Raw genomic sequence first — 20068 nt, 5'->3', positions numbered from 1 at the left:
CAAATCAATCAACGTGATACAATACATTAACAAAAGAAAGAACAAGAATCATATGATCCTCTCAATAGATGCAGAAAAAGCATTTGACAAAGTACAGCATCCTTTCTTGATCAAAACTCTTCAGAGTATAGGGATAGAGGGTACATACCTCAATATCATAAAAGCCATCTATGAAAAACCTACAGCGAATATCATTCTCAATGGGGAAAAACTGAGAGCTTTCCCCCTAAGGTCAGGAACACGGCAGCGATGTCCAGTATCACCACTGCTATTCAACATAGTATTAGACGTCCTAGCCTCAGCAATCAGACAACAAAAAGAAATCAAAGGCATCCAAATCAGCAAAGAAGAAGTCAAACTCTCACTCTTTGCAGATGATATGATACTTTATGTGGAAATCCCAAAAAACTCCACCCCAAAACTGCTACAACTCATACAGGAATTCAGTAAAGTGGCAGGATATAAAATCAATGCACAGAAATCAGTGGCATTCCTATACACCAACAACAAGACAGAAGAAACAAAAATTAAGGAGTCGATCCCATTTACAATTAATTGCACCCAAAACCATAAGATACCTAGGAATAAATCTAACCAAAGAGGCAAAGAATCTGTATTCAGAAAACTATAAAATACTCATGAAAGAAATTGAGGAAGACACAAAGAAATGGAAAAACGTTCCATGCTCATGGATTGGAAGAACAAATATTGTGAGGATGTCAATGCTACCTAGAGCAATCTACACATTCAATGCAATCCCCATCAAAATACCATCCACTTTTTTCAAAGAAATGGAACAAATAATCCTAAAATTTGTACGGAACCAGAAAAGACCCCGAATAGCCAGAGGAATGTTGAAAAAGAAAGGCAAAGCTGGTGGCATCACAGTTCCGGACTTCAAGCTCTATTACAAAGCTGTCATCATCAAGACAGTATGGTACTGGTACAAAAACAGACACATAGATCAATGGAACAGAACAGAGAGCCCAGAAATGGACGGTCAACTCTATGGTCAACTAATCTTTGACAAAGCAGGAAAGAATGTCCAATGGAAAAAAGACAGTCTCTTCAACAAATGGTGTTGCGAAAATTGGACAGCCACATGCAGAAGAATGAAACTGGACCATTTCCTTACACCACACACAAAATAGACTCCAAATGGTTGAAAGACCTAAATGTAAGACAGGAGTCCATCAAAATCCTAAAGGAGAACACAGGCAGCAACCTCTTCAACCTCAGCCGCAGCAACTTCTTCCTAGAAACATCGCCAAAGGCAAGGGAAGCAAGGGCAAAAATGAACTATTGGGATTTCATCAAGATAAAAACCTTTTGTACAGCAAAAGAAACAGTCTGAAGGGGTACATGCACCATGATGTTTATAGCAGCAATGTCCACAATAGCCAAACCGTGGAAAGAGCCAAGATGTCCATCAACAGATGAATGGATAAAGAAGATGTGGTATATATATACAATTGAGTATTATGCAGCCATCAAAAGGAATGAAATCTTGCCATTTGCAACGACGTGGAGGGAACTGGAGTGTTTTATGCTGAGTGATATAAGTCATTCAGAGAAAGACATGTATCATATGACCTCACTGATATGAGGAATTCTTAATCTCAGGAAACAAACTGAGGGTTGCTGGAGTGGTGGGGGGTGGGAGGGATGGGGTGGCTGAGTGACATTGGGGAGGGTATGCGCTATGGTGAGCGCTGTGAATTGGGCAAGACTGTTGAATCACAGATCTGTACCTCTGAAACAAATAATACATTATATGTTAAAAATAAAAATAAAAAAGAAGAAGAAAAAGATCGCAGGAAGGGAGAAATGAAGCGGGGGAAATCGGAGGGGGAGACAAACCATAAGAGACTATGGACTCTGAGAAACAAACTGAGGGTTCTAGGTGGGAGGGGGTTAGGGGGATGGGTTAGCCTGGTGATGGGTATTAAAGAGGGCACGTACTGAATGGAGCACTGGGTGTTATACGCAAACAATGAATCATGGAACACTACATCAAAAACTAATGATGTAATGTATGGTGATTAACATAACATAAGAAAAAAAAAAGAAAGAAATCTCTGTCAACAAATGAGCATTCTGAAGGCCTCCTCAGGGTCACACTGCTTTCAATAAATATGAGAGATGAAAAGGGCCATTCACAAAAATATGATATTCTTCTTTACAAAAAAATGTATCACCGGATTGCTTTTAATAATGATTTCCAATTATTGGTTTAGACAGTCTTGAACAATGGCTATCAAACAATTCATTTCTGGGAGTCCAGGGTGTATGTGCCACATTTTACTTCATATAGAAGAAACAAGACACACTTTGTTCTCAAGAGCTTCACGGTATGGTTGACATGACATGTTTAACATAAGACATCAGAAGAACACATTGTTAGAAGGTCAAGTGTGCCGCATGTAGGCTGTAAGCATGGTGGTGACAGGAACTACAGCGGCTGTGGCAGACCTGGAGGTTTTGTGAACTCTTGGCAAAACTTCACAGGTAAGACAGCAAAGAAAGGCAAGGGGAACGCTAGCAGCCGACAGATACAGACTCTGCCCAGGACAGAAAGGGATCTGACTTGGGGCAGAGAGTTTAGTCTGGTTGAGGAAAACTATAAAGAGGCGTGATAAGAAAGACCAGAAGGATAGGCCAGACCCCACAAATAACTGTGGGTGTGTGTGTACTCATTGGTAAAGAAAAGTGGGCTGTGACCAGATCCTAGAAGCCACGAATGACGGCTCTAATTCTATTTTGAAGGCAGTAGCTATCCCATGACCCTGAAGAGGAAAGAGACCAAAAGTGAGCTGTCCTGCCAGCCAGACATAGTCTTCCTCCCTCCGGGACACAGCAATGCTCTGGGAAGCACAGGCAAGGTGGACATCCCTGTCCCCGTGTTCTTTCACCAACATTAAAAGCTTCTCTGACGAGCATTCGACAACTAACTCGATACGTTCATTATACTTTAGATGAGTGCTTTCTTAGAGAAGTCTTCAGGGACAGTGACCTCTCCCTCAAAAGATCTAGAGAACACTTCAAAAGCATCTGTTAGCGTAGATCATCCTCTAGAACAGTGTCCAGAGAAGGCCGATTCCATATAATATTATTTCAGTACTAATGATACCAACATTAACGCATTATTTCTGACCTATGAAGTAGGGACTATTACAACTCGCATTTTATAGACACCTTTGCTGAGAGGTTAGAGAGGACAAGTAACTTTCCAAAGGTCGTGTGTAGCTCATTAGTGGTGGAGCCGGGACTCACCCAGGCCGCCCAGACCTCAGGGATTGTGCTCCAGACCATGCGGCCATGCCGCCTCAGGTGTTCCCACTCTCTCCAATGACCCATGTGGACAGTGAGACCCTGTCCCTGTGGCTAACAGGGGGAGAACTCCCAACCTACCTGGGGGCTCAGCGATCTCTAAGTACTGACTCCAGAGTCAGTCAGCAACACTGACTTTGCAATATTGTACTTTTGGTAGAAATGGAGAAGAGACAGTCACTATCTTTTATTCAATGTCTTTTATTTAAGATTACTATCAGACTTCTCAGGGATCTCTCTCATATTCCTAATTAATGCATATACTTTACAACTGAGTATAGCTTTCCGAGTCTTCAAATATTCATATGTCATTTCCATAGAACCACCATTTGGGCATCCTACACTTACAGAATAAAGCTAAATGACAAAAATATCACTTAAATATAAGGCTAAGGCATTCATTAAAATAATCAGGGGTGGGCGACATGAAACAGAGGAATACCACATAAAAATCACAGTAGCAAAAATCAGAAAGAAACAAATACCTCTATTTTACATTACTTTCCAATGTCAAAAAATTTTTTAAAACCTTTTTTTATATGAAAGGCATTGATAAAAAAAATTCTAGTGTTCCTTTATGCTAGATCTTGGTTGGCCAAGCAACCAAGCCAAATCTTTCTTTGAAAAAATTTGAAAAGGGAAACTGTATTGTTTTATGTAAAGATAGGGAGCAAAGTCCGAAGTTCTGCAGCCATAAAACGTATTTGTGAAATAATTATATTAAGCTATAATATATTCTAAGTACTCACTGTTTATCGTAATCAAATGATTACAGATTTTGAGTAACAGTTTATGTGCTTCCATAGAAAAGGTGGCTCATGCTGAATTTGGGATATATGTATAAAAAACAGTAGCTGACAAAGTATTATGAGACAATATGCTTTGTGAGTAAGAGTAGTCTAAGGACCAGAGATGTCACAGAGAAGCCACAGAGAGGAAAATGAATGAATATTAAGTGGGTAAGCTCCTTAACACACTAACTGATCTCAGGGTACCTCCCCCTACCGGTGCAGAAAAGAACACCAAAAGTTACTGTTTTCTGCTTTTGTGACAAATATAAAAAAAAATCATTAAAATAAACAAAAAGTCTAATTTTAGTGAGGTATTTATTACCCTTCATTTGATGCCCGAATAATGCATAGTAACAAAAAGACTTTAAAGTTAAATACCAACCAAATAAGCATATTATTATCATGATATAAAGCCAACATGCTTTAATGAAGAAAAAGGCACAAAGCTTTTATTTTCTTTCATTACCTAAATCAATCTTAACTCTCTGGGTTAAAGCTGAGGAGCTCAAAAAGGAAGTATAAGAGAAAAATGTTAAAAATCTGTTGAAGGGTAGGATTTGGAGTTTTGTTTTTTTAATTCCTTTTGTGTATGTAAAGTTGCTTGGGACATCAACATTTCTAAACGTGTTCACTTTGAACAGGCCTCTGTATTTTTTGGGTTTACATGCAATTATAAAAATGACAGAAATAGGGCATATTTAGGGAAAAGAGCATACCTACTAGTTTGTCATAATATAATAAACACAGGAGAACACGGAGGCTAGAGGAGTATTCACATCAAGCTGTCCTAAATCTTTATTCCACATATATCCTTCCAGATGTGCCAAGAAAGTGTCCACAATATGTTCAAATAAAAATGAGGAAACAAGAAAATCACAGAGCCCCATCCCAAGGACTACGTTATTCCTTCACTGGTTCAACATATATTTGCTGAGCACCCAGCCTGGGCCAGAAACAAGAAACAACCGGGGTTCTAGCAAAGTCCCAGCCCCCAAAATGCTCAGTCTAGTAAGGGAACCTAGAAGCCACACACAGGGAGAAGCCAGATTCCAGACCCCACAGGGAGATATTGAAAAGTTTTAAACAAGGAAATGGCATGAGCCATAGAAGAACAGGCTCTGGGGGAGCAGTAGAGCATGATCCTATGACTGAGAGCACAGGTTTAATCCAGATCAAAAACATGGGGGTAAACGCAGACCGTGCCAGCACAAGGCCTGGACTTGAGAGCGTACAGGCTTATGATGTGGGCAACTGAGTGAAGACAGTAGTTGCATAATTAATGTGCAAGGTGCTCAATGAATATTAGTTTCTTTCTTCCCTCTCATAGATGAGGATTTCTCCAAAAATACTTACCTTTCTGCACGAATCACACCACTGTAGTAGGGGGGATCCCAAGGCATTAATTCCTACAATGGAAAAATTCATTGCTATGAAAGTTATTGACTACTTCACAATTTTTATCAAAAATTTACCCAGCTTATAAAATGTAAACCTGTTATAATATCAGAGAAGTGTTATAAAAACCCTAAAAATTCATGAAATGCCCACCTCTTTATTTTGACTTCCCTGTAATCAATGAGTACAGAGGTATAAATAAAACATAATCCCAGAATTTGGGGAAAAGGTAAATAATGTAAAATGTAAACATAAAAGTCAACATTAATAGATTAAATCAGCCATGTTGAAATTTTTCCCAAAATGCAACCCATGTATCAATCCATAAAATATACTGCAGGTAAGATTAGGGTCCTAAAGGTAAGATTAGAGTTCTTTCTAAATCTAAGCAGGAAGCTTAGGGTGGATCCCCAAAATGAAAGCAACAATTTCAAGTGTAACGAAGGGAGAATTAGCTCTAATCTTGGCAAAGAAAATATGTCATAAAGAAGCACTGTCACAATAGTTGGTTTTGACAGCTGGTACAGAATACTGAAGGGAAGAAAAGCTTGAATCCCTGAATGATCCTCCTCCCCACAAACTGTCCAGGTGACACAAGTGACTAACAGCCCAGGCCGTGAAGTCAGAATGCCTGGGCTCAAGTGTGCAATCCACACTATTGTACAATGTGGAAAAGTTCTTTCTGCTTGCCAATGCTTTCCCGTTTTCCTTCTACACGACCGGATCCCACCCCTCTGTACCCTGAGCCCACCTCCTGCCGCTCTTGCCCTCCCTTGCTCCACTCTGGCCACACCGGTCTCCTCACTGTTCCTTGACCACAGGGGGCAGCTGCTCTCTCTGTGCAGAAGGGTCTGCCCTGCATTACTGCTGCGGGGCACTGCCTCGTCTCTTCCAAGTCTCTGCTCAAGGGTCTTCTCACATAAGAAGTCCTCTCTGACCAGTCCCTAGAGAACAGCAACCACCATCCCCTTTTCTCTGCATTATTCTCCCCTGTTGCCCTTATCACAATACAACACAGCACATATTTATTTCATGTATTTACTATCCGTATTCCTCCCCTAGAATGTAAGCTTCTTGAGGACAGGGACTTTGTTCGCATTTTTCCTATTACGTCCTGACAGCCCGAACGCTGTCGGCTACACGGTAGTGCCTCAGTAACAGCATTTCTTAATGCACTTCAACTACTAACAGAATACCTGGCACTGAGTAAGAGCTCCATGAATGCTGGCTCTATCCTTCGATTTATCCTTCAAATTTTCAGTTCAGACATTATCTCCTTGAATAGCAAGGTGTTCTTTCTCATATTCCATGATCACGCTGTTACCATGGAATTAGCCAATGCAAGACATGCACAGGCTTACTTTCCTTCTCCCAACATCCCCGAAACGCTAGCCCCCAAGTGTCCAGTTCCTGGGCACACTTCCTCCAACAGATGACCATTTACTATCTGCTACGTACCAGAGAGTGCAGGCTCTAGGGAAACAAAACCCAGTAAGACCCAATCCCTGTACCAAGGAGCTGATAATGGTCTAGGCAGCAGAAAGACAATTGACTCCACAACCAGAGTACAATAGGTCATGTGCATGATGTTGTCCCATGTGAAATAGAGCCCATGAGAAGGGTATTTAAATCACAGTGGAAGGTCAGGAAATGTTGGGAGGAGACAAAGCTGGAGCTGAGTTTGGAAGATTGGGCACACTGAATCCAGATGAGAAAGAGGGAAAGGCATTCCTGTGTATGGTGTTTGTGAGTGACGGCAAGCTACCTACCATAGTTGCTGGCGCATAAATATCAGTCAGAATTAAAAAACAAAAGAAAGGAAAGCAGGGGCAAGCAAAGCAGTAAGTAGGTAAAAAAAAAAAAAGCACAAGAGCATCACACAGGTATTATCAGTAGGGAACTAGGGACACAAACTGGACTTAAAGGGGCAACAGAAGATAAGGCTAGGGAAGCAGGTAGAAGCAAAATTAGGAAAGGCTTGGTGGGAAAGCTAAGAAATAGGAAGGTAAATCTGAGAATTACAGCAAGCCATTGAAAAATCTTAAACAAAAAAGTGACAAGATCAGATCTGCTTTTTGGCAAAATCCCTCTGGTGGCAAGTCATTCATTCATTCATTCATATTTCAGGTAAGTGCTGAGTACCTACCCTATGTTTAACACTGAACTAGGCGCTTTGCTAAGCAGTCCAAACCAGGAGCCAGAACAAAAGGCTAGAAAACCAGTTCGGCAACTACGACTATAATCTGGGTGAGAAGTAACAATGACCTCAACCAGGGCTGTGGCAATAGGCATGGAGAGGCAAGAACACAGAGTTCTCAGAAAGGTAGAATCTACAAGATTTATTAACTGATGGGGGTGGGGAGGGCGTTGTAATAAATAACCTGAAGGGCTTGTCGAGACAAGGATTATAGGGTTAGAGATACAGCGGGTCTCATGTAGGGCTCCTGTGTTAAGATGGGTATACTTTGAAGTCAACATCGATTTAATTGAGCTCCATAATTTAGCAAATAAGAAAGTAAACTGTGATGTTAACATTGATGGTTAAATTCCCACCTACCAGATCAATCCTCCACTGAGCCTCCTTAAAGGCTGCTTCAAACTGAGAAGCCCACTTTCGGTACAATGGAAGCAGCCTTTGCGTGATGTGTATTAACATACGTTGTTAATATACATTTATAGGCGTGTATATGCGTATGACCATGCGTGAGTATTATATCAACTAAACAACAAAAAAATACTGGATTTCCTGGAAATGTCAAACTCAGACATATGGATCAAGTATTTCAAGTATTTCAAGTATTTCGGTATTTTGTTCACCAAACCCAAGGATCGGAACCAAGACCAGGGAGCAGAAACAAGACCATACACACCTTTAGCATATCACAAGAAAGTTCTAGAGTCAAAAGATAAGGACTTCAGCTGATAGACTGTTTATACTATAATAAAAATATTCCAAAATTGTCACTTACAGAATTTTGAGGATTTAGTTTCATTTTCATCCCTCGTATCATTTCAAAGTCTTTTATAGTTCTGTAAAACAGGTTCATCATTCATTGTTAGGACAAAATTTTAATAATTACATTATTAAAGAACTAGTTTTCTGGGGGGATGGAGTAACTGGGTGATGGGCATTAAGGAGGGCACTTGATGTAGTGAGCATTGGGTGTATGCAACTGATCAATCACTAAACCCTACCTCTGAAACTAATAACATACTGTATGTTAATTAACTGAATTTAAATAATTTTTTTAAAAAAGAACTTTTTTTTCTTATGTAACCTTCCAGTATTCATGATAAAATTGGAAGTAATTTGTAGTGCAAATGTAAACCAGTATTAATCCAAATTTCATCTGTGTTAGAAAGGACAGCAATATATCATCAGTAAATTACCACAATTTCTACCTTAGAAAATATCCTAGCAAATAGATACAGGACTTGAAAGTATTAAAGCTTGGAAAAATTAGCAATGTTACAGATACATGTAAAGGTTATAACCAGCAAACTTTAAATCACTGCCCTTTGCTATACATTCAAAAGGTAAGAGACTAACAAATTTCCTTCTATTAAAAAATATGAACAGAGATTATATTTAAAATTACTATTAATAATTTTTCCCCTAGAGAAAAACTCTAGCTGGACAACAATCAAATATGTGCTTAACATCTATAGAATACGAAGTTTCTATTAGACTTAACTCCTATATATAACTGTAAAAACCTGAAGACATGTTTGCTCAAAATATAATCCATAGTTACAAACAAGGGAAAAAAGAATACTACCACTTAACTAATAAAGCAAAGTAGAGAAAATTCTCAATTAACTGCATAATTAACACTGCCTCTTCATTAAATCAAAGCCACAATAGTTCACTAGATTAAAAGAAAAGTTTAGAATTTATAAATATAGTCCAAATCAGAGAGGACTGGGTTCTAAGGCATGAGTTTATAAAAACAGAAAATGGAAATTTGAGCTAAAATTTAACGTTTTGGTGTAGTCAAAAAGACAAAGGAAATGTTCAACAGCATTATGAGACAACCATGACATGCCTCTTCCTGGAATCCTAGGTATCTGAAGGCTGCTGGAGTGTGGCCACTCAGCAAAGCACTAGAAGAACACCAGTGAAGGACAAGTAACTATCAAAGATGGAAAGGCAGGAATACAACAAAGGGACTCACTACAGAGAACTACGAAAGTTGAGGCAGATCATTCTTAAGATCCAAACCATGGATCAATTTACCACATCCAGGAGCCACCTATATTTAGGCCAAAAGAAGAGAAACACTATGAACTTCTTATAAAATTGGTGGTACAAGTTGAAAACATAGAGTTTCAAAAAGGCTTGGAAAAAATTTTTTAATTACACATCAATGACGGGTTCCTAAGACAATGAAACTAGTTCATCAGAGAGGACAGCCCAAGTTTTCAAGATTGTCACCTTAGGAAGACAGCTTTGTGCTTTTTAAGTATCCCTCATAGTTAATCCAATCTCCTGCTGACTAATCCACAGATCTGACCCAATATTCCCATACTTATATTTTTAATAGGTCACCTCCTAATTTTTATAAATCAAGTCTCCTTTTAAAAAAACTACAATACACACTCTAAAGAGTAGAATAAAAACTAACCTTTCAGAAAGTTTGTCTGATAGTTTCTCAAGGAACTGCATGACAGTCTCTAAAAATGAAATCCAAAAGAAAATGTCTTTAATTACATAAAATAAAATGAACATATCTGTTAAAATTAGAATGTAATGGTCATAATCTATGCACTACAATGCCATTAAAGTGCTCATTTTCAAAGCGTGCCAGGGTTGCTAATATAATATAATATAATATAATATAATATAATATAATATAAATTTCCAGATGATGATGATCAATTTATCAAAAAACATATTAAACAAAATAGTAATAATCCAAAGCCTTCGATTATCCCCCAGATGAGGAATGAATGGGGAGCTAAAAAAAAGAATCCAAAATTTCAAAGTGTTTCTATCTACTCATATGTGTAAGAGAAAAAATAAGTTTTTTAGACCTTTCTAATTTACCCTGAGTTTTAAAAAGATAGCTAGACTCTGATTTGTTCATAAAAATCAGTACAATTTAGAAGCATGATTCACTGAAAATTAGATTTTAAAAATCAATGTTTTTCTGGACTATTTTTGTTTTTTATATACAGCTGAGAATAATCTATTCAGGATCAATATCAAAAGAAAATATGCCAAAATTAGAACGTTAGAAATTTAACCTCTGCTAGGATTTTTTTTAAGTACTTAAATACTTGAGCCATAGTCGTCATATATTACAAACTCATAAAGGCAACATAGCGCAACTATCATTATTTCCCATGATAGGGAATTTTTCATGTGTATTTTTGAATTTACCACTTTTTGCCATTGATTTATGTATAGGGAGCTTTCACATGTATTTTAGAGTTTGCCACAAACACTGTTTTTATATTTTCCAGATGATCTTGTATATGGTTTTAAGTTTCCTGCCATCTCCAATTTAAGTTATCTTCTGAGTAAAATAAAAGCCTGAGAAAAGAATGGAGGTTAATCTAAACCAAGAAGCCATGGGGTCTCCTGCCACTGTGGATCCTTAACAAGCCTTGTATACAGTAATCCTGAAAACACTGCCTCATGCACCATATTAAATGGTATTAGGCCTTTGAGAAAAACCATTATTTCGTTAAAAATGAAATCTTATTTCAGGATATCATATCAACTGCCATAGAGAAGTATTTTCAAGTACATCTGTGCATGCTTTTTATTTCTAAACATTTTTTACTCATTTTCACCCATTTTTGTTTTTCTAGCTATCTTACACGTGAAAAATCTACCTCAATTAACCTACCTGACAAATTGTCATGTTACAAAGAATGAGTCTGAAAGCCCCTGAAAATCAATAAATGCCTCACTGGAAAATTATTTCCTAATTCACCTGTCACATGAATGCCCACCTTAACCCTTGTTTATATCCTACCTTCTTCCTTCTCTCTGCTGAAAGCTCACCATTCCCTCACCTCCGATTTCCAGCTTCACTTCCCTCATGAAACCCTCAACAAGCACACATGCCATTTACCTAATTTACACATGCACAAGCAAGCACACATGCATCTGACAAACTTCCTGAACTCCTAAAATCCTACAGTATTGTGTTGTCTATACGTACCACTCATTTGGCACTGAGAAGACAATGACCTATATAATTACTTATCTTTATATAACTGATCTCCCCAACTAAATTTTAAATTCCTTAAGGACACAAGTCACAGCCTATGTGACTGTACACAACAGCCTAACTCCAAACTATGACCACACTAATCACCTACTGAGCAATGGATTCACTGGTGATGAAATCTGGCATTAGCTGCTACAGGACCAGGGACCTCCAGTCCACACTGCTCACCTCAGTGGTCAATCCTCAACCTTCTTCAGACTGCACCTGCCCTCAGCATTTGAGTCAGCTAATCACTCTCTCAAGACACTTCACGTGGCTTCCAGGACCACCCACTCTGTTCATTTTTCTCCTCTCTCACTCATGCTCCTCCTTCTTGGTGGCTATTCCTGGTTTTCCCTCATATCTCTGATCTTCTAAACTTGCAGGGTCCCAGAACTCACTTCCTAGACTTCTGTTCTTTAGACGCACTCACTCCGTTGGAGATCTCATACAATCTCATGAATTTAAACAAAGACACAAAGGCAACTGGGTGGCTCAGTTTGTTAAGCGTCTAACTCTTGATTTTGGTTCAGGTCATGATCTCAGGATCATGAGACTGAGCCCCATGTTAGGCTCTGTGCTCGGTGGGGAGTCTGCTTAAGATTCTCTCCCTCCCCCTGTGCTTCCCTCACTCACACACGCTCTCTCTCTAAAATAAATAAATCTTTAAATAAATAAATAAAGACCCAGATTTATATCTCTGGCTCAGCACTCTCCTCATTTCCACATATACACATCTAACTGCCTACTCAACATCACCATGTGAACACCAACTGGCATCTCAACTTAACTTGAACCAAACCAAGCTTCCAGTCCTCCCTATCTTAGTTAGCAGTAACTCACTATGTCTCTTCAGTTAATCAGGTTAAAAACCTTGGTTCCCCTTCAAAATGCTACATATCCAGAATCGGACACATTGCAAAACCCTCCACTGCTACCATTTTGGTCAAGCTGCCATCCTTCTCATCATGATTACTGCAAAACAGCTTCCACATGGCCCCTCCTCCAGCCCTGCCTCTCTGCAGTCCATCTCAGTGTCAGCAGCATATGACCTGACAGCAAAATTTAAGTCAGATCACCTTATTTCTCTGCTCAAAACCCCCCAATGACTTTCGATCTCACTGGAGGAAAAGCCCTGCTGAATACAGCCCCTCCTTTGTCTGCCTCCACCTCTTACTACTCCCCTCACTCACTCCACTCACCGCTTTGCCCATTTTGCTTTTCCTCAAACGTGTCAAGCTACCCTAGGGACCTCTGCACTCGCTGTGCGTCCATCTGGAACTTTCTCCCCCTAGTGAGCCATAGGCTTATTCCTGCACCTCCTTCAAATCTACACTCACATGCCCCGCATCCTCAGCGAGCCCCTCCCTGGCAACTCAGTTTAAAATCCAACACCACCACCACACGTTCACGTTCCTTATCCCCTTCCCCATTCAGTTTTCTCCACATCTTGCATTAACTATTAACCTACTGTGTTCCTTACCTATGTATTTTGTTCTTATCTCCCTTATAGAAATATAAACTGCACAAGAGCAGGCATTTCCATCTGTTTTACATACTGATTTATTTCTAGGTCCTAGGATCATATCTGACATATAGTGGGCACTCAGTAACTAGTTGCTGAATCAATGGATGAAAACAATGAATGAAGATGATGTCTTTTACATCATCTGTTTAGTCTCAAACAGCTTATAAAGACCATAAATTTAGAGCCCGGGTTTAAGTTTCAGCCCTGCCACTTTTTAGCACTATAACTAACCTTGGGTTTCTATGCTATGAGGTGAATACAAACATCTACCTCACACAGCTGCACAGAAATTAAATGAAATAATGGCCCAGAGTAAGCATCTTACTATTATTATAGTTAACCCTTGAACAACACGGGTTTGAACTGTGCAGTCCACTTATACAAGGATATTTTTCGACAAATATGGTACGGTACTATAAATGAGTTTTCTCTTATGTTTTTCTTAATAATGTTTTTTCTCTGGTTTATTGTAAGAACACAGCATATAATACATAGAACATATCAAATACAGGTTAATCAACCATTTGTTATTAGTAAGGCTTCCCGTCAACAGTGGGCTATTAATAGTTAAGTTTTGGGGGAGTCAAAAGTTACATGTCAACTTTCGATTGTGCCAGTTGGGGGGGTATCAGCATCCCCTCATAATTCAAGGATCAACTGTACATATAATAATAATAATAATAAATTATTGTAACAACGTGATGACAACAATGACCACAGAAAAACACACAAAATGACATAAGATCCATTTAGGAGTTAAATATGGTGAAACAAATTGTACGCACTGAAGGGGTTCAGAGACAAGGGTGTCTAAGGGAAGTGGAAAGTGGAGAGGCTTTGTGAAAGAGGTAGGTTTTGAGCTGAGCACTGAAAATCTATAGGATTTCAGCACACAGATTGGGAGAGGGGAGCTGTGCCCCATACAGGGAACAACATGAGCAAAGGAATGAGTGTGCTATGCCTATGGTTTCACAGAGAGCCTTGACAGCTCAAGGGAATAGCCATTTACAAAAGAAATGGCCATTTTTTAAGAACACTTTGGAGAAGATAGGAACATACTAGAGAGAGAAGGGATACACAAGGAAGGAATAATGACAGAACAGAATTAACAATGTGGTCTTCCTCCTAGACAGAGTTCATTTCTAGTGTTCCCTCTATCCGTGAATGGCACGTCCACCCACATGCACAATCAGAAACCATGGGTACCCAACATGTCGTCTCCTACTCCTTCTCGACCCATCACCAAGTCTCATAGATTCGACCTCTAAAAGAGATCTTGAATCTGAACAGTTCTACCATTGCAACTACCCTACTCCTGACTCAGTGTCTGAACTATGACGGGAATTTAATATGCCTTTGAAAAAACTTACTATACACACTTACATTATTACTATTGTGTAACGCTTTCTTTTATACATTCTAAATCATAAAGAACTCAACAGAGCACAAGGCAAGACTCTAATAAACCCCAGGATGCTTTTTCCCCACTTAACACAAACCCTCCCATCCAACACTCTTCTCTCTAAAAAGGAGGTTTATAGAACTACGTGCTTTTATAGCCCGAGCCTATATTCAACCCTGTCTTCAACAGATTTTTTGATCTTTCCTCCTCTTTCACACTAATTCTAACCAATCTGGCTAGGTTGACCACAGAAACTAGCTGAGTTAAAATGAAAACAACTGAAATTAGCATCAGTGAAAACTTAAGTATGACTTAACTCTAAACATGCACAAAAAATAAATTACCTTGGTTGGAGAGAATATATTCCAAACTATTGGCTCTATTTAGAAGTCAGTTCTATGAAATGATGTAGAAAATCGCAATAAATGGATCTCTGGTATATTAAAAAGAGAACACTGATTTATAGCTATTTAAAATCAGAAGTTCAGTTTCACAAAAATCCTAGTTTGTTCTGAAAAGTTGGGTGAACAAGCTTACCTGGATTTTTGGCTATTGTGCCTTGGAGGGCTCTGTGGGAGTATGTGGAGTACCCCACTAACTTTGCCAGAAGGTCTCTGTTGCTGAGCAATTCTTCCAAACATTTCAACTGATCCACATTGGGATAAAGAAAAATTTTATAAGCAGCTTCTCGAACCTGTATTTAAAATGAAATGTTAGAAGGTATAATAAGTACCATGACACAAAGGCCCATGCAATGACAATGCAGGCTCTCACTTCTCTATTCTACAGGTGATCATTGCTTTAAAAATAAAATAAGGGTTTATACAGGGTGAATAAAGCTTTTAGATTCATAAACTAGTATGGGATACAAACACATTCTTGACTGGAGTTCTCTGTTGTGGGGTATGGTGGAACAATCTTTTACCCAATGCATGTGTTATAAAGCACCTTTAACCAGGTGAAGACTACAGGCATTAAGAATCTGAGTAGTCTCAAATGTCAATTGCTATTTATCATACTTTAAAAATGAGGAGTTCTTGATGAGATATGAATGATTAAACCATTTTCATCATTCAAAGCATGTATGGAATTAATAAGCCCACAGTCCAATTTTAGGGCTTAGTAATACTCAAGTATTTTTAAAGGTATGATTACATTACCACTGAATTTTGGGTTAAAACAGTAGCAACACTCAGGCGGGAGCTAAACTATGAAGAGAGTGGAATGCACATACCAAGTCATCTGGAGCTTCTGCATGTAGACCATCAATTATGACATGATTTCCAGTTACTACAAAGTTAGGGTGAATGTGTTCTGGTAAGAGATGCTTCTCAATCTTGTTGGGAAAGTTAGTTCCCATAAGAAATATATTACTCAAGTCCAAGATTTTCACATTCAGGTCCACTGCTCTTTTACGCTAGATGCGGAGGGAGTAAAAGTTATTTAAAGGCATTGAAAGTAATAGTTCACAACTGATTTAATAGACCATCTATAAGGATGGTAAAGCAACATATATGGTTAAATTAATTGAATGAGATACTAAATATGTTAAATAAAATGAACATTGAGCATATTGTTTATGCCATAAATACATAATAATTTACTCTAAGAAGTATGTTAATTCTACTTTTGATAGATATTTAATACCCTAACAGTTTGTATAGTGTCTCTATGCTTTAAGATTTAAGTAAATTCTAGAGTTCTATTTTATGCCTAGGTTATATAACTAATCTCTGAAATTAACAATATTGGGAAGTACAGAATCCTTCCCTATCCCCAAAGATAACCTCTTGTTAAGTGAACCGGAGAATAGTAGGTAGTTGAATCTAGTCAATATGATACTTATAAGTATTTGTAGACTAAAGAGAACAAGTTGAAGGGCAAATCTGACAATATACTGGGTCCTAAAAGATGAGACCAAAAGGTAGAGGGAAAGCAATGGAATTTCTGCAGGTCTTCACAAGAGTGTAGTGAACATAAAGGGGGGGCTGCCCTGTAGCAGTTCTGAGGCTACAGACACTTGAGCAGCGACAGAAGGACAGCAGTGGAGTGGGGAGCAGAGCCAGACGGAGCCCACAGGGCAGGGCTGCGTCCTCCAGCAGGCTGCCGCGCCTGGCACCCGTCAGCCCGCTGACTCACTGACGATGATGTGGCTGGGACACCCACGGGGGTTTTTTCTGGCAGTCACACCTTTAGGACATATAATCGCCTGAGAAAACGTGTATTATCAAAGGGGGCGCCACAAATGTTTTGGAGAAAACATAAACTAGTCCATGTCATCAGTCCGGTTTACTGGAGGACAAGGGTGAATTTGCAGTTATTGTTACTAGAAAAGTAGATGGGAATCTGGACCTGTGCTCATGATGGGCTTCAGGTGAAATGAGATGCACATCTTTCTGGGATGGGGATCACTAGCTGTCAACACATTCTAAATTGTACTATGACCCTAAAAAATGATTAAGCAGCACTAATACTTTTTAAAAGATATTTAAGATGCGAATGTACACTTGATAAGATGTTAGGAAAAAATTAAGTATATATTAGCAAACAAAAACTTTACAATATAGGGGAGCCTGGGTGGCTCAGTGGGTTAAGCCTCTGACTCTTGATTTCTACTCAGATCTTGATCTCAGGGTTGCGAGTTCAAGCCCCACATTGGGCTCCATCCTGGGTGTGGAGCCTACTTAAAAAAATTTACAATATAGAGAATTCAAACTTCATGGGAAAAATTAGTTTTCAGATACTCCAATGTCTCTATAACCCAGATTTCTCGTCACCTCTTTTGTTTCTACTATGGCCATTTATCGCCACCTAATGGTAATCAGTGGAATAACTAAAAAGGTAAAAGATCTCGAAATTATACTATAGTTCCAAAAATATTCCCCAAAGCCTTTACTCTGGAAAAAAAAAAAGTGATACAATTATTTCAAAGAATTTATCACCTGTTAAAATCCCCAGAAAATTAAAAACTGGGTTTACTTCCTGCCTTCATCAATTTCCTAGGCACATAGCATTTCATCACTCTGAGATAAAGATGCAGTACTCTGAACTCTTAAGAATTCTATGAAATTGTTGTGTTATTTATCAAAAGATTGCTAAAAAACATATACTTCCATTCATTTTAAACTTTTAAGTTATACTCATATGAGACCTTAAAAATTAAATAAAAAATTACCTGGGAAGAATACAGAAAGAATATACAGGCCTATATAATTTGTACCCATTATGTTAGTGGGTTTCTTTCAAGATCTCTCTTTTAAAAAGGGTAACATGTCTCCTTTTATCCTGTCCTAGTGGAGCCCCTTGGAGAACAGACACAGAAGTTATGAGAGAGGAGTTCAGGAGGTTTACTTTACTTGCATCTTTTTTTAATTTTTTTTTTTTTTTTTAAGATTTTATTTATTTGCGAGAGAGAGAATGAGAGACAGAGAGCATGAGAGGGAGGAGGGTCAGAGGGAGAAGCAGACTCCCTGCTGAGCAGGGAGCCTGATGCGGAACTCGATCCCGGGACTCCAGGATCATGACCTGAGCCAAAGGCAGTCGCTTAACCAACTGAGCCACCCAGGCGCCCTTTACTTGCATCTTTAATGTCCGTGGGCTCCAGGGAGTTACTTGCCAGGAAAGGCAGCTATCCTTAAGAACACTCGAGAAGTAAAAGCAGCAGGTTCAATGCTGGTGAAACAGACCTTGACTTGACACATAATACTTTTGAGTAAAGTTTCAAAAACACCTTTCCTGAGGATTACATAAAATAACAAGACTATTCACCTAGATTCTCTCCTAGCAAGTCTTGTAGCAACTATTCTCCACTATCTTCTTTCTGAATATCAAACTTGATTAGTATTAGCTAGCATTATTACGATTCGTCATACAGTCATTTGGTATTTGCTGAGGCCAAAACTGGAAAAAACATGACCAGCATTCTTGGTCCTTGAGAAGCCTCTAATTTAGATAAGTAATGCAGTAGGAACAGCTTCAATAACAGGCACTTAAAGATAAATGCAATATGCATAAAAGAAGTCAAATGGGAATTCAGATGAATACAAAATTCCACCTGGGGGATAAAAGCTTCACAGACACAGTGGTCTGATGATGAGGCCTTAGCAGGGGTTTGAGGCAGGCAGGCCTGGTGAGCAGACGGGGAGGAGGAGGAGGAGGACCGGGGCCACATACGAGAGGCACAGTGTAATGAGTTACAGGGGAGCATAGGGAGGGCTGGAAGAGAACTGCCATGCATGTTCTTTGTTACATATTAGCTGCTATTGGCAATGGAAAGTGACTGAGAGGTTCTGGGCAGGACAGTAATGATCAAATCAATATTTTAAGGAAATCACGGCAGTGTTCACAGACAGGTGAGACTGAGCAGCAGAAAACCTGGGCAGAGATAGCTGAGCAGGCTCTGGAGTCCAAGCCTCCTCCACCTACTAACTCTGTGACCTTGGGTAGATCACATAAATTCTAGGTGCCTCAGTTCCTCATCTACGAAACAGGAATGATAATAATACTCAAACAGCCTCAAAGCCGTTATAAAGATCTGATGAGAAACACATGCTTCAAATAGCAAATGCTTAATCACTATTAATTATATTGAGTGTCAAGAAGACAAAGACCTTTCGGACAGCCCAGGTATATGGTGATAAGGTTGAAGGCTAGCTGTTCTGGGGATGCAGACAGATGTAGAAGTTCTACAGAAACAATCCGAGGACTTTGTCACTAATTAAGACATGGAAGTATGGGAAATAAAAAATGTGAACTGACCTCTAATTTTTATTTGAGTGACTCAGAGACTAGTGGATTCATTATACAGAGAAGCAGTAATAAAGAACTGGCTTGAAGAGGGGCCAATGTGTCCATTTTAAACAACATAAATGTACAGTAGAGCCTATTAGCCTTGGGGACTGCTGGCAGCCTGTGTAGCGCAGGGTTAGGTCAGGGGTCTCGTGCTGAGCCCTCAGAACCACATAAACACACCGGTGTGCAAGCGGCCCCAGCATTACTCAAACCCAGGATGAAGCAAAATGATATTATCTATTGCAGATAGATAATACCCCCGAGACCCTGACCTCTACTTTCCAACATACTCTGATAAACTAATCTCTATTAATAGGTAAGTGGCTTTATGTTCTATTTATTAGGAGAAACATACCTAAAAAAATAAAAAATAAAAAAGCATAACCATAATAGACTGCAGGCAAGTAGGGGAGATAACTATGGAGCAGGCGGATCTTTCAGTGGTGGTCAAGTCACCCCCATTCTCCCAGCCCTGAGCGTAATATAGAAATGAGGGATTCAGTTTCATAGGATGTTGTGTTCTAGAACGAGAAGTGGCCAGAGTTAGACATTCTGGACACTAAGGAAGGGATCTTGAACTAATCACTTTGTTCTATTTCCATATCTGTGA

General features: G+C 39.1%; 1 protein-coding gene across 5 annotated transcripts in view; it reads right to left on the bottom strand.

The window, feature by feature from the left end:
* MIPEP (mitochondrial intermediate peptidase) overlaps positions 1-20068 on the bottom strand; it is a 189513-nt gene that overhangs the window by 152840 nt on the left and 16605 nt on the right. For all 5 annotated transcript variants that reach the window (XR_004299262.1, XR_004299260.1, XR_004299261.1 and 2 more), the window contains exons 6-10: positions 15902-16084; positions 15205-15361; positions 10142-10190; positions 8486-8546; positions 5475-5527 (exon numbers count right to left, since the gene is read on the bottom strand). Coding sequence is in view for 2 of the 5 variants with exons in the window: in XM_032403337.1 (XP_032259228.1) it covers positions 5475-5527; positions 8486-8546; positions 10142-10190; positions 15205-15361; positions 15902-16084 (503 nt within the window). In the remaining 3 variants the exon portion in view is untranslated. The remainder of the gene's footprint in view (positions 1-5474; positions 5528-8485; positions 8547-10141; positions 10191-15204; positions 15362-15901; positions 16085-20068) is intronic.

Source organism: Phoca vitulina, unplaced genomic scaffold, assembly GCF_004348235.1.
Source record: "Phoca vitulina isolate PV1807 unplaced genomic scaffold, GSC_HSeal_1.0 scaffold5, whole genome shotgun sequence".
In the NCBI taxonomy this organism is placed as follows: domain Eukaryota; kingdom Metazoa; phylum Chordata; class Mammalia; order Carnivora; family Phocidae; genus Phoca; species Phoca vitulina.
Note: the sequence above shows the minus strand (reverse complement) of the source record. Positions and strands in the feature narration are given on the sequence as shown.